Raw genomic sequence first — 24021 nt, forward strand, 5'->3', positions numbered from 1 at the left:
TTCGAAGATGACAGAAAGCACTCAAGTCAAATTGGTTTCCAAAAGAAAATATCTTAGCAGGCCATACTGAATAAAAAAAAAAAGAAAAGAAAAAGAAAAAGAAATTTAAGAGAGGCAAATGGAAAGTTCTTTCCTTGACTCTAAAAACCAGCAGCAGCACAAGTGTAGAATAAGACCGAATCGGTTTAGCAGGAGTCGCTCTCCCAAAGTCGGCTCAGCATGACCTCATGTTGCTATCCAATTGCCAAAAACGTCAACACGATCTTAGGCAGCGTTAGAGGTCTAGCTTTAGAATAAGGGAAGGAATGGGCTTCCTCTGTCTTTATCTCGTGCAGCCAGATCACACCTTTTGAGTGGGATCCAGCTGAGGGTGACTCATGTTAAGAAAGATATTGGTAAGCTGAAATGTGTTTAGAAAGAAAACCATTAGGATTATAAACCATGGCATAAGAGGGAGGCTTGCAGGAAGCAGGGACTTTTGGACGGCACAAAAGGCTCCAAAGGTCCCCAGGGACAGGGCAGCACACACTGTCTTTGACCTGCACACACTGGGGGCAGTGGGTGGGGTAACTGGATTAAATTACACGGCCAATCTCTGAGATCTTAGTCACCCTATAATAGCGATATGAAATAATTACTTCGTGTTTTGCAATTATCTTGCTAAGCTGGTGATCTAGTGTCCCTGTTTCAAGATGCCAGTCCCCAAGGAAGAATACCTCCCACCGAAGGAAAAGCAAGACACTGCAGACCTGGTTGTCCCCAGAGGCGACTTTCCCATCCTTCCCGTTAAGAGTCCAAATGCTCAGAGGTGATGTAAACCGAACAGTCCCAGGAGACCCGAGCTCTGAAGCGTAATTAGTGCCAGAGGCAAGGAATTAGCACGTGGGTGGAGTGAGTATAAAAAGTAAAATAAACATAATTAATTTTTAAAGAGAAAACAAATGAAATTACCATAGATAATGGAAAGAATCAATAAAATTAACTAATCTAAACCGAATCAAATCCACGCCTGATAGCCGGAACCCACGGAGATCCTGGATTTGTCTCTAGTCCTATTCGAAGATGTCAATTCTCTCCTCATGCAGCAGGCATAAAAATTCAGCCTTATTGGGGACTGTGGAACCAGTCTGTCCCTAGTTAAAATTTATGATGATTTAGGGACGGACAGATGTATAGTCGTCTCTCCCTTCCGCAAACCTGTGGTAACCTTCTCCCACTTAGATTAAACCTGAAAATAAACAGGAAACAAAACAAAATATATTGAATTCTTATCCTGTGCTCGTAACCTCACATCTCATCTGATTCTGACATATCTGACATAATCTGCATTTCACAGGTGTGGAAACAGAGACTTGGATTCTTGCCGTGGGTGCTGGGCAGCCGTGACAAGCAGACACTCCGTCTTCCTGCTAGGGCGACATTCTTCCTGCTTCACGGCAGCGCAAGCCAAGGTCAGCGCCTTAAACTGCTTTTAGGGAGAAGAGGCATTTCATACGGACCGGGGTGTCCAGATCCGCTCTCGGGCACGTGCTCTGAGTTCACGGAGCAACCCTGGAACCGGGGTTCTGGCGCAGAGCTGACCCTGAAGAAGCCCCCCCGCCCCTTGAACAGGATGTGATGTGGAAACAAAATTCAGCTGACGGTCAGAGGAAAAACCCAAATCCGAGGCTTTCGGAAGTACAATGGAAGTCGTTTTTAGCATTCTAAGGTGTAGCTTCCCCCCAAAACAACCCAGCAGCCAAGGATGTACAAGTTTGGCACCCTGAGCCTGAAATCCCAGCCAGGTTGCCCCTGAGAGCCCAGAGAAGTGTGTGTGTGGAATGAGCAGAGGGCGAGGGGAAGAACAGGGTGAGCGGGGGGGACCCCCGCCCACAGACGTGGGGGAGTGGAGGCTATACACCAGGCCATGGCCTCCTGAACCCCAGACAGGCCGCTGTCCCTGCCAGAGTCACCGGGCGGACCCTCAGAGACCACCCACCACTTCGGTTCCTTTCTGAACAGTGCGTGAAGCCTCTGGTAGGACCAGCGCCGTCCAGAGCCGCTGCTGGATGACCTGGCACGTGTCCCCTTGGGCCCCAGCACCAGCCACACCTTATAGTTATCGTGCAGGGAAACCCAAGCGTTGAGCAGCGAGGAAGCCCACATAAGGACTCAGACGCCATAACGACCGTGACTTAATCACACGCCTGAGAATTCGCCAAAAACCACTGAAATGCTGGATTTATGGTATGTGAATTCATTTCAATAAAAGTGTTACTAAAAAAAAAATAAGTAAAAATAAAAATGGAATCAGGATTTCGTGAGGTACCCTCTGGGGCGGCGCTTTTGACAGACAGGTCTCATTTCCACCTTTCAAGGCCTCGTGTTGACTCCTCATTTGTTTTTATCGAACATGATCGAGCACCTCCGATGTGTAGAAAACTATGCTAGATGTTATGAAATATTTTTTGAAAAGGAGCTTACAGTAATTATATACTCTACTCGGCATTTATTTCACGCCAGGCAGGTACTAAGCAATTTCACAGATTATCTTAAGTCATCTCCACCGGCGAGGTAGGTATTATTATCCCCATTATAAAAGTTGGGAAACTGAGGCTCAGAGCGTTTGATCATTGCCCAGGGAACCCAGCTGGTAAATGACCGCTGAGATTTGAGCTCGAATCTTTCTAACTCCTGAGTTTATACGTTTATCTGTCGCGCTGAGCAAGTAGGAAGGGGGAGAGAGCGCCAAGGACGGGCAAACCAGTGTCCGAGCTGTAAGCCAGGGTCCTGGAGCCGCAGGGCAGGGTGGCCTCGAACACTTCGGGGCAGAGTCTGGGGCTCCGAAAGCCCCCTAGCACAGCTGTCGCCTCAACAGAAACAAGCCCAGCACCGAAAAATGCATGCCACCAAAAATGACAGTCACACTCAAGGGGCCACGTGACTTTCCGCACGGTCCTTTGGTCTGGGACTTCCGGACTGTGGGAGCGATGGGTGCACCTCAGTGGCAGGCCCCTTACCATTCCGGGGACAGGCTGGCTCACTCGGGGCGTTCGCTAATTCTAGGCATTGTCCAGACGGCAGGGTGATGGTGACGCACCTGGGGAAGGTCCGGACGGGGACTGACGGAGCCCACGTGTGCGGCGCACATGCAGCTAAGCGCTGGGCGTTCGCGGGGGACAGCTCGGGTTTCTGACCAGCGCTGCCGCTTACCAGCTGCGATTTGGGATGAATTATTAAATTTCTCTATGCTTTCCCTTCCTTATTTGTAAGACGAGAATGACAGTAATACTGACCTTACAGGGATATTGAAAGGAATAAACGGACAAGTGCCTTGTCTAGAGGGTAGCAAGCGCTTAATGACTGCCGTCACCATGGTCATCGTCACCATCGCCTGGTGGCGACATACAGAAAAGCTGGTTCTTCGTGCCTATTACAGTTTTCTGACTATGTCTGCCTATCTCAGGTTTTGTATTTGATATACATATGTATGTAAGTGACATTTTCCCCAGGGTCCAGGCCCAAATGACTAATGGTTGGCAGATGACTAATGGATGGCAGGAAGCCCAAGAAGAAATGCTCTCAAAACTCACCCTGAACACTTCGGAAAACGTGACTTTCGTGAACAGCCCATTAACTTACACTTTTATAGTCCACAAAAGACCCTTCCCAGGGCCGGAGAGTACGTTTCTTCTATTCCTAGCTGACGGCGCTCCTTACAGTACCCTTTCATATTTTTGTGTTTGAGTCGGCCTGACACTCCTGAAATAGTGCACGAATTTTGTGTAATATGTAACTGACACACAGAGATAAGCTAGTTTGATGGTTACGAGCAAGGGCATTATGATAAGGTAGATGGATATGGGTTCAAACCCTGGTTCCCCCACCTTTTAGCCGTGTGACCTTACAGAGGACTCTCATGCTCTCTGAAGCTATTTCTCCATCTGTAAAATGGGGGAAAATAACATGTACCTCATAGCAATGTCGCGAAGATGAAACGAGATGGTACACGGAGAGCTTTCAGCGCAATATCTTGCGCAGGGCAAATTCTCAATAAATGGCAGTTGTTATTACCGCACGGAGACATGAAGTAGGTTAGCCTAAGGGCCCGGGGTCATTTTCAAGTAAGGAAGCGTTTACTGCACACCTGCCAATGACCTTACGGTTCGCCACCCTGCGTGGGGACTCGATAAAGGGAATGAACGACTCGAGTCCTCTAAAACACAGCATCTGCTTTCCACAGCTGTCATGACCCTGGAATAGAGTGCCTGCAACCGTGGCCTCGCGCTCGAAGGTGGGCAGGTGCCAGCCCTTCTGCTATTACCTCAAAGGTGAGAATGCGAAGGCGGAGGAAGGTGAGCAAACACGGACAGAGGTGGGGCGAGGTTCGGCTGGAGATGATTCAGTCCATCCCACAGAGGGCAGCGCCTTTATAAGGGCCAACGTCTTGGTCCACTGTCACCCTGCAAGCTGCATCGGGCTCTTTTCCTACTTGTTCCTTTGGCGAATCAGGTGAGAGGAAATTCATCCGGCTTTTTCGATGGATATTTGGTTGCGCATTGTCCATAGCAGAAACTCAGGAGTTTGAGCCGAGGCAGGGTTCATGTATATGTGGACTTTCTTTCCATTTTTCTTTCTTTCTTATCTCTTCTTTCTATTTGTTTGTTTGGCCGGTTTAGTTGAGTCTGGGACCTTTTTAGAATAAATTTATCATCATGGAGAACGACGAGCAGACGTCTGCCCTCCTGCAGGTCATTCCGCGTTCTCTTCCTGGTCTGTTTGCGTGCTACCTTTTTCCTGGCTGCCCAGCTCAGACAGAGAGGAGGCCGGCATGCCGTGGAGTCCCTTCCTGTTCAGTGTCAGTCTCCAGAGCTCCCGGGCCAAATCGTCTACTAGTCAAACCGCTGCCCAAATCCCTGAGCCTTTCTCGCTGACCAGCATTCGGTCAAGGGCTGGGGTTAGGTCATCCCTAAGCTCTCTTGAGAGCTAGCTCAAGCTTCTGGAACACCACTGTAGCATCGGCTCCCTTTGCCCATTTTTTATTCTCTGAAGGGTCCAGTTCAGCTTTGGGTGCTCGAGGGGAAATAGGGGTGCATGGTAGACAGTCTGTCACTTTGGCCTCTAGGAAACAAGTAGAACTAGCAAGAGAGACGAGGGCAACATGTCTGGCTGGTTCTGGAAATTTTGGAAGCTCTGGGACAACACCCTGGACAGCAAAGTACACAAAGCATAGAGACATTACGTAAAGAACGTATTTGTCCACGACATGGAGACCCGAGATCTAGTCCCAGTTCGGTCAGCAATGTGCCATGACTTACTGTTAGCAAAGTTATTTTTCACTGTTTTGAAGTTTCATACCATCCCTGACCCATCCTTAATCCTGAGGCATTTTAGGATTTAAAGAGACAAGAGATTTGAAAAGGCATGATGATGACTCTAAAAATCAGAACTCCTTATACATTAAGAAGAAGGATAAGAATGATAGGATGTTTTGTTTTATTTTTCTCTCATTAGCTTCACTTAAACGTGCAAAAAGATGTCCATCCTCTTGAGAAGTGTCGTCACCGTCATCGATGTCTTCTACAAATACACCAGCCAAGACGGGGAATGTGGCACGCTGAGCAAGGACGAACTAAAGGAACTTCTGCAGAAAGAGTTCCGCCCAATTCTGAAGGTACGCAACGTGCGCCAGGACCGCAGGCTCCCGCGGCCTTTACGTTCCGTGTTAGATGAACAGATTGGGGCTCAAAAGCGCACAGTTTCAATGGCCTCGGGGCAAACTATGAGTAGTACTTCCTGGGGACATCAGAAAGTCTGTTGAGAAAGGAGTTATTTTTAGAAAGGTGAATGGTTTTTCCTTACTTCCCTGTGCATTCCAATCATGCGGACCCTCAGGCTTTTTCATGTCCCCCGGCTTCCCATTCTGAAAAAGCAGAAAAGAAATCTGAGTTAAGTCACGAATTAATGAACTACTCTATCGAATGGGGGGAAAAAAGCATAGAGAAAGAAACAATCTACAAAGGGAATTAACTGAGTAGCCAGGATGACTGAAAATTGAAAACCAAAACCATGCATTTATTCCATCTACTTGGGAAGGACTCAGCTATTAACTTCAAAATTGTAGATCCTAACATAGAATATATTTGCATGTAATGTTTAAAATGTATGTAAAACTAAAATACACCAGGTGCCTAACTTGGTTTATTCAACAACATCCTGTATGACCTAGTCCTCTAGCTTATGTCCGTGAGTCGTCTTCTTCTGAGGTCCTTAATAGTCTTTATCTTTTCTATTATCTCTTCACACCTGCTGAATCCTATTAGGCTGCCTTGGCCTAAAGTAATCCTTGATTGGATTTAAAAATACCTAATGTCAAATGTCCATAATTCCACAGCCCTACCTGAATATTTTAACTGGGTGTGCAGGCTATGCTGACCAACTCTCTTTCGGTGCATTGCTCACATACAGAACCCGGATGATCCAGACACAGTGGAAATTATCATGTATATGCTGGACCGAGATCGTGACCGAAGACTGGACTTCACTGAGTTTCTTCTGATGGTATTCAAGCTGGCTATGGCCTGCAACAAGGTTCTCCGCAAAGAATACTGCAAAGCTTCAGGGTCAAAGCATGGGCGTGGTCGCCGACATCAAGAGGAAGAAAGTGAAACAGAAGAGGAGGCTGAGGAAGCATCGGGACAGAAATCAGGTTACGGACATTCGAGTGGGGGTGAGGGAGAGGAGCATGGTCATGGTTCTGAGGGCTCGAAGGGACTTGCCAAACAGAGACGTGGGTCCAACTCCAGGAGGCAACATGAGCCGTCCAGCTCAGGGAACCAAAAGGGATCTGAGAAAAGGCGCCGTGGGTCTAGCTCTGGGCACTCAGTGAGTAGTGACAGAGAAAGTCATGGTTCCAGCTCTGGCGAGCTGGAAGAAAACAGAAACAAGTCACATGTTAGTCCCTCAAGGGAATCTGGAGAGGCATATGAATCGGGATCTGAATCTAAGAGTGGGGGAAGGAAGGGTTATGGTGGCCTGCCACAGGGATTGGAAGCTGGAGGGCATGAATCAAACTCTACTCAGTCAAGCAGGAATGGAGGACAAAAGCTGGCATCTAGCTCTAAAGGTTCAGTAGACAACAGAAGCCAAAGCCAGGCAGGTGGCTCCAGCAATTCAAGAAGGTGTGGAGGGTCACAACATGCCTCTAGTTCTTGTCAGGTGGGAGGATCTGGAGGGCAAAGAAACCAATCTAGTTGGAACCAGTCAGGTTGTCAGTCAAGACAAAGTAGAGGAGAAGGTCATGGATGTATCTCAAGAGGTCATGGAAATGGATATGGTCATCGTGAGCCGAGCCCCTGTGGCCAGTCTTCCTCTCAGAGAGGATGTAACTCTAGGGCACAGTGCCAACCACAGAGCTGCGGAGGCCAACAAAGAGGATCAGGTCAGTCCCCGTGCTGTGGACAATACGGGTCTGGGGAAAGTCAGTCTTCTAGTTATGGTCAGCGAGGAGCTGGTTCCTGTAAACAACCCTTGAACCTTCCTCAGAAAAGGTCTGATTCAAATGAATTTTCTAAAAGTGGCCAACACGGGTCTGGATCAGGCCAGTCCTCTGGCTTTGGCCAACACGGGTCTGGCTCAGGTCAGAGCTCTGGCTTTGGCCAACATGGGTCTGGATCAGGCCAGTCCTCTGGCTTTGGCCAACATGGGTCTGGCTCAGGTCAGAGCTCTGGGTTTGGTCAACATGGGTCTGGCTCAGGTCAGAGCTCTGGGTTTGGCCAACATGGGTCTGGCTCAGGTCAGAGCTCTGGGTTTGGTCAACATGGGTCTGGCTCAGGCCAGTCCTCTGCCTCTGGCCAACATGGGTCTCACTCAGGCCAGTCATCTGGCTCGGGTCAACACGGGTCTGGCTCAGGTCAGAGCTCTGGCTTTGGTCAACATGGTTCTGGCTCAGACCAGTCATCTGGCTTTGGCCAACATGGGTCTGGCTCAGGTCAGAGCTCTGGATCTGGCCAACATGGGTCTGGATCAAGCCAGTCCTCTGCCTCTGGCCAACACGGGTCTCACTCAGGCCAGTCATCTGGCTCGGGTCAACATGGGTCTGGTTCAGGCCAGTCCTTTGGCTCTGGCCAACATGGTTCTGGCTCAGACCAGTCATCTGGCTTTGGCCAACATGGGTCTGGCTCAGGTCAGAGCTCTGGATCTGGCCAACATGGGTCTGGATCAAGCCAGTCCTCTGCCTCTGGCCAACACGGGTCTCACTCAGGCCAGTCATCTGGCTCGGGTCAACATGGGTCTGGTTCAGGCCAGTCTTTTGGCTCTGGCCAACATGGTTCTGGTTCAGACCAGTCATCTGGCTTTGGTCAACATGGGTCTGGCTCAGGGCAGTCCTCTGCCTCTGGCCAACATGGGTCTGGCTCAGGCCAGTCTTCTGGCTTTGGCCATTATGGGTCTGGCTCAGGTCAGAGCTCTGGCTTTGGCCAACATGGGTCTGGCTCAGGCCAGTCCTCTGGCTTTGGCCAACACGGGTCTGGCTCAGGTCAGAGCTCTGGCTCTGGCCAACATGGGTCTGGCTCAGGCCAGTCCTCTGGTTCTGGTCAACACAGTTCTAGATCAAGCCAGTCCTCTGGCTTTGGCCAGCATGGGTCTGGATCAAGCCAGTCCTCTGGCTCTGGCCAACACGGGTCTGGATCAAGCCAGTCCTCTGGCTTTGGCCAACATGGGTCTGGATCAAGCCAGTCCTCTGGCTCTGGCCAACATGGGTCTGGATCAAGCCAGTCCTCTGGCTTTGGCCAACATGGGTCTGGATCAAGCCAGTCCTCTGGCTCTGGTCAACATGGGTCTGGATCAAGCCAGTCCTCTGGCTTCGGCCAACATGGGTCTGGATCAAGCCAGTCCTCTGGCTCTGGCCAACATGGGTCTGGCTCAGGTCAGAGCTCTGGCTCTGGCCAACACGGGTCTGGATCAAGCCAGTCCTCTGGCTTTAGCCAACACGGGTCTGGCTCAGGTCAGAGCTCTGGCTCTAGCCAACATGGGTCTGGATCAAGCCAGTCCTCTGGCTTTGGCCAACATGGGTCTGGCTCAGGTCAGAGCTCTGGCTCTGGCCAACACGGGTCTGGATCAGGCCAGTCCTCTGGCTTTGGCCAACATGGGTCTGGATCAAGCCAGTCCTCTGGCTTTGGCCAACATGGGTCTGGATCAAGCCAGTCCTCTGGCTTTGGCCAACATGGGTCTGGCTCAGGTCAGAGCTCTGGTTTTGGCCAACACGGGTCTGGCTCAGGTCAGAGCTCTGGCTCTGGCCAACACGGGTCTGGATCAAGCCAGTCCTCTGGTTCTGGTCAACACAGCTCTAGATCAAGCCAGTCCTCTGGCTTTGGCCAACACGGGTCTGGCTCAGGTCAGAGCTCTGGCTCTGGCCAACCCGGGTCTGGATCAAGCCAGTCCTCTGGGTTTGGCCAACACGGGTCTGGCTCAGGTCAGAGCTCTGGCTCTAGCCAACATGGGTCTGGATCAAGCCAGTCCTCTGGCTTTGGCCAACATGGGTCTGGCTCAGGTCAGAGCTCTGGCTCTGGCCAACATGGGTCAGGATCAGGTCAGAGCTCTGGCTTTGGCCAACATGGGTCTGGCTCAGGTCAGAGCTCTGGTTTTGGCCAACACGGGTCTGGCTCAGGTCAGAGCTCTGGCTCTGGCCAACACGGGTCTGGATCAAGCCAGTCCTCTGGCTTTGGCCAACACGGGTCTGGCTCAGGTCAGAGCTCTGGCTCTGGCCAACACGGGTCTGGATCAAGCCAGTCCTCTGGCTTTGGCCAACACGGGTCTGGCTCAGGTCAGAGCTCTGGCTCTAGCCAACATGGGTCTGGATCAAGCCAGTCCTCTGGCTTTGGCCAACATGGGTCTGGCTCAGGTCAGAGCTCTGGCTCTGGCCAACATGGGTCAGGATCAAGCCAGTCCTCTGGCTTTGGCCAACATGGGTCTGGCTCAGGTCAGAGCTCTGGCTCTGGCCAACCCGGGTCTGGATCAAGCCAGTCCTCTGGCTCTGGCCAGCATGGGTCTGGCTTAGGTCAGAGCTCTGACGTTGGCCATTATGGGTCTGGTTCGGGTCAGTCTTCTAGTTCTGGACATCATAGATCTGGGGAAAGGAGCTTTAGTCATAATGAGTACAGTGACACAGAATCCCGCTCAGGAGGCTCTCAGGGACGCTCAGAATCCCACCACGGCCAGTCTAGTGACTCAGAATCCCACTCAGGAGCATCTCAGGGACGCTCATGGTCCCGTCATGGCCAGTCTAGTGACAGTCAATCCCACTCAGGAGGCTCTCGGGGACGCTCAGGGTCCCGTCACAACCAGGCTAGTGACAGTCAATCCCACTCAGGAGGCTCTCGGGGATGCTCAGGGTCCCGTCACGGCCAGTCTAGTGACAGTCAATCCCACTCAGGAGAATCTCACAGACGCTCAAGGTCCCGTCACGGCCAGTCTAGTGACTCAGAATCCCACTCAGGAGGCTCTCGGGGACGCTCAGGGTCCCATCACAGCCAGTCTAGTGACAGTCAATCCCACTCAGGAAGCTCTCGGGGACGCTCAGGGTCCCGTCACGGCCAGTCTAGTGACAGTCAATCCCACTCAGGAAGTTCTCAGGGACACTCAGGATCCCGTCACGGCCAGTCTAGTGACAGTCAATCCCAATCAGGAGAATCTGAGGGACGCTCAGGGTCCCATCACGGCCAGTCTAGTGACAGTCAATCCCACTCAGGAAGCTCTCGGGGACGCTCAGGGTCCCGTCACGGCCAGTCTAGTGACAGTCAATCCCACTCAGGAGAATCCGAGGGACGCTCAGGATCCCGTCACGGCCAGTCTAGTGACAGTCAATCCCACTCAGGAAGACTCTGAGGGACGCTCAGGGTCCCGTCACGGCCAGTCTAGTGACAGTCAATCCCACTCAGGAGATCTCGAGGGACGCTCAGGGTCCCGTCACGGCCAGTCTAGTGACAGTCAATCCCAATCAGGAGAATCTGAGGGACGCTCAGGGTCCCGTCACGGCCAGTCTAGTGACAGTCAATCCCACTCAGGAAGCTCTCAGGGACGCTCAGGGTCCCGTCACGGCCAGTCTAGTGACAGTCAATCCCACTCAGGAAGCTCTCGGGGACGCTCAGGGTCCCGTCACGGCCAGTCTAGTGACAGTCAATCCCACTCAGGAAGCTCTCGGGGACGCTCAGGGTCCCGTCACGGCCAGTCTAGTGGCAGTCAATCCCGCTCAGGAAGCTCTCGGGGACGCTCAGGGTCCCGTCACGGCCAGTCTACTGACGCGGAATCTCACTCAGGAGAATCTCAGGGACGCTCAGGGTCCCGTCACGGCCAGTCTAGTGACAGTCAATCCCACTCAGGAGAATCCGAGGGACGCTCAGGGTCCCGTCATGGCCAGTCTAGTGACAGTCAATCCCACTCAGGAAGCTCTCAGGGACACTCAGGGTCCCGCCACAGCCAGTCTAGTGACAGTCAATCCCACTCAGGAAGCTCTGAGGGACACTCAGGATCCCGTCACGGCCAGTCTAGTGACAGTCAATCCCACTCAGGAAGCTCTCAGGGACGCTCAGGGTCCCGTCACGGCCAGTCTAGTACCACAGAATCCCACTCAGGAGGCTCTCGGGGACGCTCAGGGTCCCGTCACGGCCAGTCTAGTGACAGTCAATCCCACTCAGGAGAATCTGAGGGACGCTCAGGGTCCCGTCACGGCCAGTCTAGTGACAGTCAATCCCACTCAGGAGAATCTCACAGACGCTCAGGGTCCAGTCATGGCCAGTCTAGTGACAGTCAATCCCACTCAGGAAGCTCTCAGGGACACTCAGGGTCCCGTCAAGGCCAGTCTAGTGACAGTCAATCCCACTCAGGAAGCTCTCAGGGACACTCAGGGTCCCGTCACGGCCAGGCTAGTGACAGTCAATCCCACTCAGGAAGCTCTCAGGGACGCTCAGGATCCCGTCATGGTCAGTCTAGTGACTCAGAATCCCACTCAGGAGGCTCTCGGGGACGCTCAGGGTCCCGTCACGGCCAGTCTAGTACCACAGAATCCTACTCAGGAGGCTCTCGAGGACGCTCTGGGTCCCGTCACGGCCAGTCTAGTGACTCAGAATCCCACTCAGGAGGCTCTCGGGGACGCTCAGGGTCCCGTCACGGCCAGTCTAGTGACAGTCAATCCCACTCAGGAAGCTCTCGGGGACGCTCAGGGTCCCATCACGGCCAGTCTAGTGACAGTCAATCCCACTCAGGAGAATCCGAGGGACGCTCAGGGTCCAGTCACGGCCAGTCTAGTGACAGTCAATCCCACTCAGGAAGCTCTCAGGGACGCTCAGGGTCCCGTCATGGCCAGTCTAGTGACAGTCAATCCCACTCAGGAAGCTCTCAGGGACACTCAGGGTCCCGTCATGGCCAGTCTAGTGACAGTCAATCCCACTCAGGAAGCTCTCAGGGACACTCAGGGTCCCGTCACGGCCAGGCTAGTGACAGTCAATCCCACTCAGGAAGCTCTCAGGGACGCTCAGGGTCCCGTCACAGCCAGTCTAGTGGCAGTCAATCCCGCTCAGGAGGCTCTCGGGGACGCTCAGGGTCCCGTCATGGTCAGTCTAGTGACTCAGAATCCCACTCAGGAGGCTCTCGGGGACGCTCAGGGTCCCGTCACGGCCAGTCTAGTACCACAGAATCCTACTCAGGAGGCTCTCGAGGACGCTCTGGGTCCCGTCACGGCCAGTCTAGTGACAGTCAATCCCACTCAGGAGAATCTGAGGGACGCTCAGGGTCCCGTCACGGCCAGTCTAGTGACAGTCAATCCCACTCAGGAGAATCTCACAGACGCTCAGGGTCCAGTCACGGCCAGTCTAGTGACAGTCAATCCCACTCAGGAAGCTCTCAGGGACACTCAGGGTCCCGTCATGGCCAGTCTAGTGACAGTCAATCCCACTCAGGAAGCTCTCAGGGACACTCAGGGTCCCGTCATGGCCAGTCTAGTGACAGTCAATCCCACTCAGGAAGCTCTCAGGGACACTCAGGGTCCCGTCATGGCCAGTCTAGTGACAGTCAATCCCACTCAGGAAGCTCTCAGGGACGCTCAGGGTCCCGTCATGGTCAGTCTAGTGACTCAGAATCCCACTCAGGAGGCTCTCGGGGACGCTCAGGGTCCCGTCACGGCCAGTCTAGTACCACAGAATCCTACTCAGGAGGCTCTCGAGGACGCTCTGGGTCCCGTCACGGCCAGTCTAGTGACTCAGAATCCCACTCAGGAGGCTCTCGGGGACGCTCAGGGTCCCGTCACGGCCAGTCTAGTGACAGTCAATCCCACTCAGGAGAATCTGAGGGACGCTCAGGGTCCCGTCACGGCCAGTCTAGTGACAGTCAATCCCACTCAGGAGAATCTCACAGACACTCAGGGTCCAGTCACGGCCAGTCTAGTGACAGTCAATCCCACTCAGGAAGCTCTCAGGGACGCTCAGGGTCCCGTCACGGCCAGTCTAGTGACAGTCAATCCCACTCAGGAAGCTCTCAGGGACACTCAGGGTCCCGTCACGGCCAGTCTAGTGACAGTCAATCCCACTCAGGAAGCTCTCGGGGACGCTCAGGGTCCCGTCACGGCCAGTCTAGTGACAGTCAATCCCACTCAGGAGAATCTCACAGACGCTCAGGGTCCAGTCACGGCCAGTCTAGTGACAGTCAATCCCACTCAGGAGAATCTCACAGACGCTCAGGGTCCAGTCATGGCCAGTCTAGTGACAGTCAATCCCACTCAGGAAGCTCTCAGGGACACTCAGGGTCCCGTCACGGCCAGTCTAGTGACTCAGAATCCCACTCAGGAGGCTCTCGGGGACGCTCAGGGTCCCGTCACGGCCAGTCTAGTACCACAGAATCCTACTCAGGAGGCTCTCGAGGACGCTCTGGGTCCCGTCACGGCCAGTCTAGTGACTCAGAATCCCACTCAGGAGGCTCTCGGGGACGCTCAGGGTCCCGTCACGGCCAGTCTAGTGACAGTCAATCCCACTCAGGAGAATCTGAGGGACGCTCAGGGTCCAGTCACGGCCAGTCTAGTGACAGTCAATCCCACTCAGGAGAATCCGAGGGACGCTCAGGGTCCAGTCACGGCCAGTCTAGTGACAGTCAATCCCACTCAGGAAGCTCTCAGGGACACTCAGGGTCCCGTCATGGCCAGTCTAGTGACAGTCAATCCCACTCAGGAAGCTCTCAGGGACACTCAGGGTCCCGTCATGGCCAGTCTAGTGACAGTCAATCCCACTCAGGAAGCTCTCAGGGACACTCAGGGTCCCGTCACGGCCAGTCTAGTGACAGTCAATCCCACTCAGGAAGCTCTCAGGGACGCTCAGGGTCCCGTCACGGCCAGTCTAGTGGCAGTCAATCCCGCTCAGGAGGCTCTCGGGGACGCTCAGGGTCCCGTCATGGACAGTCTAGTGACTCAGAATCCCACTCAGGAGGCTCTCGGGGACGCTCAGGGTCCCGTCACGGCCAGTCTAGTACCACAGAATCCTACTCAGGAGGCTCTCGAGGACGCTCTGGGTCCCGTCATGGCCAGTCTAGTGACAGTCAATCCCACTCAGGAGAATCTGAGGGACGCTCAGGGTCCCGTCACGGCCAGTCTAGTGACAGTCAATCCCACTCAGGAGAATCCGAGGGACGCTCAGGGTCCAGTCACGGCCAGTCTAGTGACAGTCAATCCCACTCAGGAAGCTCTCAGGGACACTCAGGGTCCCGTCATGGCCAGTCTAGTGACAGTCAATCCCACTCAGGAAGCTCTCAGGGACACTCAGGGTCCCGTCATGGCCAGTCTAGTGACAGTCAATCCCACTCAGGAAGCTCTCAGGGACACTCAGGGTCCCGTCACGGCCAGTCTAGTGACAGTCAATCCCACTCAGGAAGCTCTCAGGGACACTCAGGGTCCCGTCACGGCCAGGCTAGTGACAGTCAATCCCACTCAGGAAGCTCTCAGGGACGCTCAGGGTCCCGTCATGGTCAGTCTAGTGACTCAGAATCCCACTCAGGAGGCTCTCGGGGACGCTCAGGGTCCCGTCACGGCCAGTCTAGTACCACAGAATCCTACTCAGGAGGCTCTCGAGGACGCTCTGGGTCCCGTCACGGCCAGTCTAGTGACTCAGAATCCCACTCAGGAGGCTCTCGGGGACGCTCAGGGTCCCGTCACGGCCAGTCTAGTGACAGTCAATCCCACTCAGGAGAATCTGAGGGACGCTCAGGGTCCCGTCACGGCCAGTCTAGTGACTCAGAATCCCACTCAGGAGAATCCGAGGGACGCTCAGGGTCCAGTCACGGCCAGTCTAGTGACAGTCAATCCCACTCAGGAAGCTCTCAGGGACGCTCAGGGTCCCGTCACGGCCAGTCTAGTGACAGTCAATCCCAATCAGGAGAATCTGAGGGACGCTCAGGGTCCCGTCACGGCCAGTCTAGTGACAGTCAATCCCACTCAGGAAGCTCTCAGGGACACTCAGGGTCCCGTCACGGCCAGGCTAGTGACAGTCAATCCCACTCAGGAAGCTCTCAGGGACGCTCAGGGTCCCGTCATGGTCAGTCTAGTGACTCAGAATCCCACTCAGGAGGCTCTCGGGGACGCTCAGGGTCCCGTCACGGCCAGTCTAGTACCACAGAATCCTACTCAGGAGGCTCTCGAGGACGCTCTGGGTCCCGTCACGGCCAGTCTAGTGACTCAGAATCCCACTCAGGAGGCTCTCGGGGACACTCAGGGTCCCGTCACGGCCAGTCTAGTGACAGTCAATCCCAATCGGGAGAAACCGAGGGACGCTCAGGGTCCCATCACGGCCAGTCTAGTGACAGTCAATCCCACTCAGGAAGCTCTCAGGGACGCTCAGGATCCCGTCACAACCAGGCTAGTGACAGTCAATCCCACTCAGGAAGCTCTCAGGGACACTCAGGATCCCGTCACAGCCAGTCTAGTGACAGTCAATCCCACTCAGGAGAATCTCACAGACGCTCAGGGTCCAGTCACGGCCAGTCTAGTGACAGTCAATCCCACTCAGGAAGCTCTCAGGGACGCTCAGGGTCCCGTCACGGCCAGTCTAGTGACAGTCAATCCCACTCAGGAGAATCTGAGGGACGCTCAGGGTCCCGTCACAGCCAGTCTAGTGACAGTCAATCCCACTCAGGAAGCTCTCAGGGACACTCAGGATCCCGTCACGGCCAGTCTAGTGACAGTCAATCCCACTCAGGAGAATCTCAGGGACGTTCAGAGTCCCGTCATGGCCAAGCTGGATCTCAGCATGGAGCGTCGGGGTCCTCTGTGGGAGGCAGACATGGATATAGTCATGGACAGTCAGGGGACACCAGTGCACACACCCCGTCTGGTCACGGACACTCCGCACACTCACGATCGTCTCGTGAGCAGACCACGTCTGCTCATGGAGAATCGGGATCTGGCACAACAACACGTCGTGAGTCTCACCATACGGTGTCCCATGAAACTCACAGTGTGTCCGGGCACCGCCACAGGTCACCTTCAGGCAGCCGTCAGCACCAGTCTGGAGACACTTATTCTCCGTCACACGTTAGTGGGGGACAGAGTCATGGGTCGTCACAGAGGGTGCGACATGGCAGCTACGGCAGCGCTGAGTATAACTACGGGCGCTCGGGGTACGGGCCTTCCGGAGGCAGCAGGGCAAGCAGCCGCAGCTCTAGCCCCAGGAGGGCCACGGACGCGGCCGCAGACGCACCCGGGTCTGCACGCGGACAGTCGGTGTCCTTTTCCACGAGGGAAAGTGCAAGCAGACGAGGTTCCTGTCAGGGAGCGTCCGAATTCGTCACCACCCAGTCTGGATTCGGCACCGACGAAGGACAAGTACATGGCCATGGCCAGTTAAGTGACAGCTATGGGCAGGCAAGTGACAGCAGAAGCATAAGTCAAGGATCCACTTTCAGTTGCTCTCTTCATAGCCTAGACCCTACAGGGACCGAGGAGTTCGGGTGGCAGGATTCATCAAGCGGCACCATCATGTGGAGTAGCAGTGGGCAGAAACATGAGTCAGGGTCAAGCCTGTTAGGGAGTGTCCATGGTCAGCATGTGGGTGATCAGCAGGCAGGAAACTCTGAGGCCAGAGGTCACCAGGGAAGGGTGAGAACAGACTCAGGCTCCTTTCACGTAGATAACAACAACCCGCTCTATGAATATGTCCTAGAACAAAAGTACTATTACTTTGAATAATAATCTGAAGACAATGGAAAACAAACCAGCAGTAAGAACTAACCCAAGGGAGAAATGAGACACACACGTAAAATAATATTTAACACAATCCCTTCTCTCGGTAGTGGGGCTGTAAGTCTTTTATTTTAACTGTTGTACGGTGCTCTATTTCCTGTTTGGTGCAAGGTTTTTGTTTTTGTTTTATTGTAAGGCTATCATCGAGCTCCTTGGTTGAAAAATGGTGAATGGAAGGAATAAATAGCATTTGGGACTATATTTAATTCTATGTGACAAAGTGCTTTGGGTGCTTTGGAATAAAATGAGCATTTTAAAAATTTTCCGAGATTCCCATTTTGGATTTTCCAGATTTTGTTTTACTTGATTATTGACCAACGTATCCAAGGCGCTCAGACATGGTATGGTTTAGGAGCCAAAATTTCTCTAGAAAACACTGTAACACACTCCACGGCCTAAGCGAGCAGTGATGTGGTGCTGAAGGTTCAGAATCATCGCGCCTTTTCTCCCCCTCCCGGGACTCTGTACGACTGCTTTGGAATTTATTGTCATGGCTGCCTGGATACAGGATCCAGAAAACTGTACTGCACACGTAGTGCCAATAAACTTTTCATCAAGGTCTTGTTTTTCTACTCTTTTGCCCTCACGAACGCAAACACGGCTCCCTGCCACCGGGTCGGGTACACATTTCCGTTCTGCCTGTGGACACTTCGGTGGCAATAAAGCATCAGACAGACGCCAATAACAGGGAGTCTGAAGGAGGCAAAACTCAATCGCATCTAATCTTTTCCTCAGTCTAACTCCTGTCCAAAGCATTTACAGAAAGAAACGCTTTATGCCGGTGAGTGAGCCTCAGGTGCTCGGTCAGATACCGTGATCAAACACGAGCCCACGTGGCTACACCCTGTGACAGCCGGAGCTCTGTCAAAGATAGCAACTGAAATACTCCTACCAATGAGGGCTGACGGCAGTGGCAGCTAGTGGGGCCCCACGGTTTCCAGTGGGAGAAAAACAATTAAAAATATTCTCCTGTCTCAGAGAAATACTTGACTTTATTATGAACACCAAGAGAAGCAACAAAAAGTAGAAAGATATGTACAAAAGGCACTAACAGCAGTTAGAAAGTGTACTACTCTAAAACCTAAAGCAAATGTCCAGATGTCAGAGCTTGTAAGGCCTTCAAAGATGGCAGCCTCAGTTTACATATTAAAAGAAAAAAAAAAACAGCAAAGCATATTTAAGTCAATGCTTATGTGACCATGCTCTGTGATCCACAAAACGCTAGTCAAATTAGTGAGAAGAAACAAAATCACGATACTATTAATGATAAACATAAAAAATAACTGAGTATATGGTAGTTAACCCTGAGTAGTAACCAAGTCATACAAATCTACCCATCGCCATTCATTAACTGAAAAAAAAGGTAATTATTAAAGAATCGGTAGACATTTAAATGTTACGTGTAATCTCATCCAAATAATTTCTGTTGTAGGTAAAGCAAATGAGATTCAAAGAGATCAGCTTGCCCGTTTCAGATAGCTAATTCACAGCGCTGCCAGGGGGTGGGTGTCCCGATTCCCGAGCCAAAGCCCCTTCTTCCCTGTGAGGGGTCTTACATTCTGCGCATCTACAGTCCCGCACTCTTTAATCTCTACATATAAAGTTAAAAGTGGCGAGAAGTTCAGTCCCTTGAACCAACGTTAAGTTGCATTTATTGTATGTGTGCTGTACAAGTACATAGGTCAAATATTTATGAGTGATTCCCATAATCCCTTGTTCACACTCATTTGAAGTTTAGCTATGATGAAAATTTTAATATTCCGGACTGCTAAGACCCTCAATAATTTATTTGAATCAAATTGAAGGCAATTGTTCCCTATGAATTATACCAGGAGTATTGTCAAATAACTTGAAGAGTTATATGTTCCCTTTCAAAGATAAGAGGAAAGATAAGAGTGAGATGGCAGGTGTGGTCCACAAGGCAAAAGGTCGGTGAGTGGGACACCCTCACGTGGGACCTCTGTGAACAGCATCCTATAAACAAGGCATCTCTGTGCCAAAGGACAGCAGGTGATGTCAACGCAGTCTCCCTGGCCCCGCTGTACTGTGACAGAGCGGCGCACGGCACTGAGAAGGTACAGAGTGGCCGGACTGGGGGAAACAAACTTCCTCCAAACTTTCTAGCTACAGTGACCTTCGGATGCGGGAAATCAGAGGTCAGTGCACACTCGACACCCCCCGTGCCCTAGCTCTTTGCTGGAGTGAGAGTCACGGTCCCCTGTGTTCCCGGAGTCTTGGAAACCAGAAAGAACGTTCTACAACAATACCACATGGTGAATGCACCCCGTGTTGGGCACTGTATGCAATCGAGGGCCAGTGTATGAGCCATGGGAGTGATGAATGAACAAGAGAGGACAGAAAAACAGGAGAATGAGGACTGAGGTGATGCCGGATTTCACCGGGTGTGAATCAAGCCAGCGAACACCTGGCAGCTTCTTTTCTTAATCATAAACTTTGGCCACTAACCAGGCTCTGAAACCTATTCTAAGCAACCGCGAGCGGATTGTCACAGTTACAGACCTGCTCGCTCTGAGCACCAGTGCCCGATCGGCTGCGTGCAGGGGGCACCAGGGACGTACAGGGGCCACTGTCGGCATGAGGGCCGAGGCGAGACTCGCCTGTCCAGAGGTGCCGGCGGTGTCCACCGTTCCCAGCTGAGCCCTCTCCCCTCCCAGTGCGTGGACACAGGGTAGCCATAGCTGTGACATCATCAAACTGGATAACAGAGGTCGTTCCGCCCAGAAGATTCCCTGAAACCCCGTCTCCTCCAACTTGGTGCCCCACCCAAGCCACATCCAGGTGTGTCCTCGACGAGTCAGGTGCTCCTTGCCAAGACTCACGTTGGAGGCAGCTGGCCTTAGTTTCTGGTGTGGCCTCTTGAGGCAACTGTAAGCACAGCACCTGAGGATTGCTTGCTGAATATTAATAGGTGACCCTGGAGGGGCACAGAACAGGGCTAAACTTGGCCTACAGCTGAACCCCTCTCAGCACTGTGCCTCTGGACACCTACCACACAAAGCCACACTAATAAGACTGGGAGACTTAGAAGCTTTGCTTAGTGTATAGAAACACACAGAAAGGCAGCCAAAATGGGAAGACAAAGAAGCAGAAACCATATGAGAGAACAGAACAGAGATCCAGATATAAGGGAGTCAAGTAATCTAACAGACACAGAGTTCAAAACACTGGTTATGAAGATGCTCAATAAACTTGTGGGAAATGTAGAGAATTCCAACAAATAGATAAAAATGGAGATGGAGATTATAAGAGAGAACCAGTCTGAAATGTAGAACACATTATCTGAGATGAGAAGTTTATTCAATGGAATAAACAAAGGAATAAACAAAGTGAATAAAGAAGAGGATCACATGCCCTATGTAGAGGACGGGAAAGCCAATCAGGACACTCGATCAGAATGGCAAGTAAAAAAAGGCCAAGACTATAAAGATGATTTAAGGAGGATGTGGGACACTATTGAGGCTCCAAATATTCCTCTGATTGGCCTAAGTGAAGAAAATCAAGATGGCGAACAGCTATATAAAGAAATACTGATGGAAAACTTCCGTAACCTGGAGAAGGAGATGGAAACTCAGAGAATTCCAAACATTGGGGATCCAAAGAGACCCACATCAAGACACATCATAATTAAAATGCCAAAGGTTAAATACAAAAAAAAAAAAATTAAAAGCAGCAAGAGAAAAACAAATAATTACATATAAGGGAACACCCATACGACTGGCAGCTGATTTCTCAAGAGAGACTATGCAGGATAGAAGGGCTTGGCAAAAAATATTCAAAAGAATGAAGAACCAGGATATACAACCAAAAACAACTTATCCAGCAAAACTATCATTTAGAGTTGAAGGACAGATAAAGAGCTACCCAGACAAAAATAAACTAAAGGAATTTATCATCGCCAAGCCAGAATTACAGGAAATGTTGGAGGGACTTCTTTAAGAAGAAAAAATATGTATCAAAAACAGAAATAAAGAATGGTAACAACTACATTCCTATCACTGAGCATCTCAAATGGAAAAGAATTAAGTGCTCCAACCGAAAGGCAGAGTGGCTGAAAGGATAAGAAAACAAGACCCCTACATATGAAAAGGGAGGGGATGGAAAAAGATATTGCTGTGATGGACCCGGAAGGTATTTAAGTCAGACAGGGAAAGATAAACACTATATGATTTCACTTATATGCAGAATCTAAAAAATAAAAAGAACAATCTAATCCAAAACAGACTCGCAAATATAGTGGACAATTTGGTAACGGGCAGAAGGGAGGGGGTTTGGGGAATGGGAGAATGGGGTGAAGGGTTAAAGAAGTACAAATTAGTAGCTGGCAGACGGCCATGGGGATGGGAGCCGGCATAAGGAAGGCAGTTAGCATTAACGCATTGGCTAGGTCAGGGGAGGGAGGGAGCAATTGGGGGGATCACTTCACTAACTATATAGATGTCTAACCAATGCACTGTATACTTGAAACTAATTAAACAATTTTTTTAAAAACTATGTACAAATATAGGCTAAGGTGATTTAAGAGAACTGATATTGTAATAAAATTAAGAATAATTTTTCTATTTTTTTAAAAGAACTTCTTCGAACCCAGGTAGTTGGTAAGTATGTAAAGTGGCAATTCCAAGTCAGACCCCATTCACTCAAAAGCCCAAGTAGTTTCTACTCGATCAGGCTACCTGACATGGAACCCTGACGCCTAGAGAGCGTACAGCTAATGCTGGTTTCTCTTATTTCCTCTCCACTATAAATCGGTTCACATCTCTAGATAGATAGGCAGGCAGGGAGGCAGGTGGGCAGAGAGGTAGATAGGCAGATAGGCATCTCATAGGCACATAGGCAGATAGGTAGATAGACAGACTGATTGATTTTTAAATCTTCTAATGTTAAAAACTTTAATTTTTTAAAATTCAAACTTAAATTTTTTTTTAACATTAAAATCATTCTCCATACCTCCATAGCAGTATCTATCCCTTTTGTCAAGAGAGTTTTAAAAAGACAGTAATTCGACCTTCCTTCTTCCCAAATTCTCCAGACAAATTTTGTCAGCTCTGATTGTGTTTAATTGCTTGGCTGGCTGGGTGTCTCAAAAACCAATCAACCGATAAACAAACAAAATCACATGTCATTCCATCTGATTTATTCCAAGTAGCATTAAAAAACACATGAGAGTCTGCGGTGGTTTCCAGTGGGGTAACCTCAGGGGCCAGGCAAGGGCTGTCGCCTTCTGAAGCACACCACGTGAGCTCGAGTATTTGCGGGGAGAAGGAAGGTACCCAATGGCCTTTATTTTCCAGCAACATTACCATCTAGTTCCTATTGATCTGTCCTTCCAAACCCTCGCCTCCCTCTTCCTCATGCCTTCTCCGATGAGTTTTGTCAGGCTCAGCTCGCCAAGCCTATAAGAATAGATGGCTGAGCTCCACCTATGTGTCAGAGAATACATTTCTACAGCTCTCCTTGGACAAGTAATCCCAGAATGTGGGCTGGGCTGATCAGCAATCCCTCTCTGATTAGTCTGATGACAGAATGCAGATGATCCAGATAATGTGGGCGTTGTTGATGGAGCATTGGGGCCACTCATCCATTCATTGGAAAGAAGTTAATAACCACTTGACCGACCGACACTATACTTGGTACTAAAGTTACAAATAGGAGGAAAACATAGTCCCTGCCCTTTAATAGTTTACAGGTGCATCAGGGGGATTGACATGTGAGGAAGCCACAGATATAAATAAACACTCTGGCAAGCGCTACGGAAGATTCGCTTCAGAGTATCTGAAGCAGAGTGATCAACTAACTCTGATTAACAGTGAAGAAACAGGATTCGAAGAAATCTTTAGAAAAGAGAACAGAGGAGATTTCAGAGCAGGCCTCCAGAAATGGTCAGGTATTACCCAGGTTTACTTGGAGACCCTACCCCGGGCATCATATTTGTAGAGTATATATGAAGCCTTAAAGTAGGAAAGGTCACGGGGAGCCCAGGGGACTGAAAATAACTCAGTGCAGCCAACACAGCATCCATGTGGCAGCGTGGCAAGAAGGGTGACGTCAGAACAGCAGGCCGAGGCTGGATCGCGGCGAATCGTATAAACCTTACCAAGAACTTTAACCTTTATCCGTAAGCAATCGAGACTCAGCGAAGGGTTTTTAAAGTCACGTCATCATATATTCATTTCAGAAGGATCCGCGTGCGTGTGTGGCAACGCTGAGGCATGGCGACCAGTCTAGAGACCACTGCAGTGAATCGGGTCAAAGGTGACCGAGGTTACACGGGGTACGGGAAAAGGCACGTTTCTGAAAAGATTTAAATGGAAGTCAGATGGTATTTAGTGCCTGAGTCAGACGAAGGTGTCTAAGGGAGCCTGCCGGATTCGGGGCTTGGGTCCTCAAGGCAACAGAGCGAGTTTGCAGGAAGGAAACAAAAAAAGAGACTTTGAGAAGAAAGTGAACTTTTGTTGGTATTTTCTTAGGTTTGGGTCAGGCCGTCGGTCATACACAGAAACACAGAAGTTCGACAGCGCCTGGCAAGCCACGGCTAGTCCGCTGACGTGTTTCATCCGGTCCACGCATTACTGTTTAAACTACGGGTCAGTTCCAATGTTCGAAAACTGGGAGATGACAAAAAAACGGTCCCCGAATTTTTGTTTTCTCTTGAGCCAAATATGTAGCAACACCTGGGCCAACATCCCCTCTCAGCGATCAGCCAGACCCAAGTAGTCACAGCCTCACTTTCGACTGGACACATGCGAGGC

General features: G+C 51.2%; 1 protein-coding gene across 1 annotated transcript; it reads left to right on the forward strand.

Moving 5' to 3' along the window:
* The first annotated feature begins 5515 nt into the window (after positions 1–5515).
* LOC118612933 (filaggrin-2-like) lies at positions 5516–16998 on the forward strand. Its single transcript, XM_036235186.1, has 3 exons — positions 5516–5653; positions 6448–10133; positions 16935–16998. The coding sequence occupies exons 1-3, from the start codon at positions 5516–5518 to the stop codon at positions 16996–16998; spliced, it is 3888 nt and encodes a 1295-aa protein (XP_036091079.1).
* The last annotated feature ends 7023 nt before the right edge of the window (positions 16999–24021 follow it).

Source organism: Rousettus aegyptiacus, unplaced genomic scaffold (genome assembly GCF_014176215.1).
Source record: "Rousettus aegyptiacus isolate mRouAeg1 unplaced genomic scaffold, mRouAeg1.p scaffold_m13_p_17, whole genome shotgun sequence".
Classification (NCBI taxonomy): domain Eukaryota; kingdom Metazoa; phylum Chordata; class Mammalia; order Chiroptera; family Pteropodidae; genus Rousettus; species Rousettus aegyptiacus.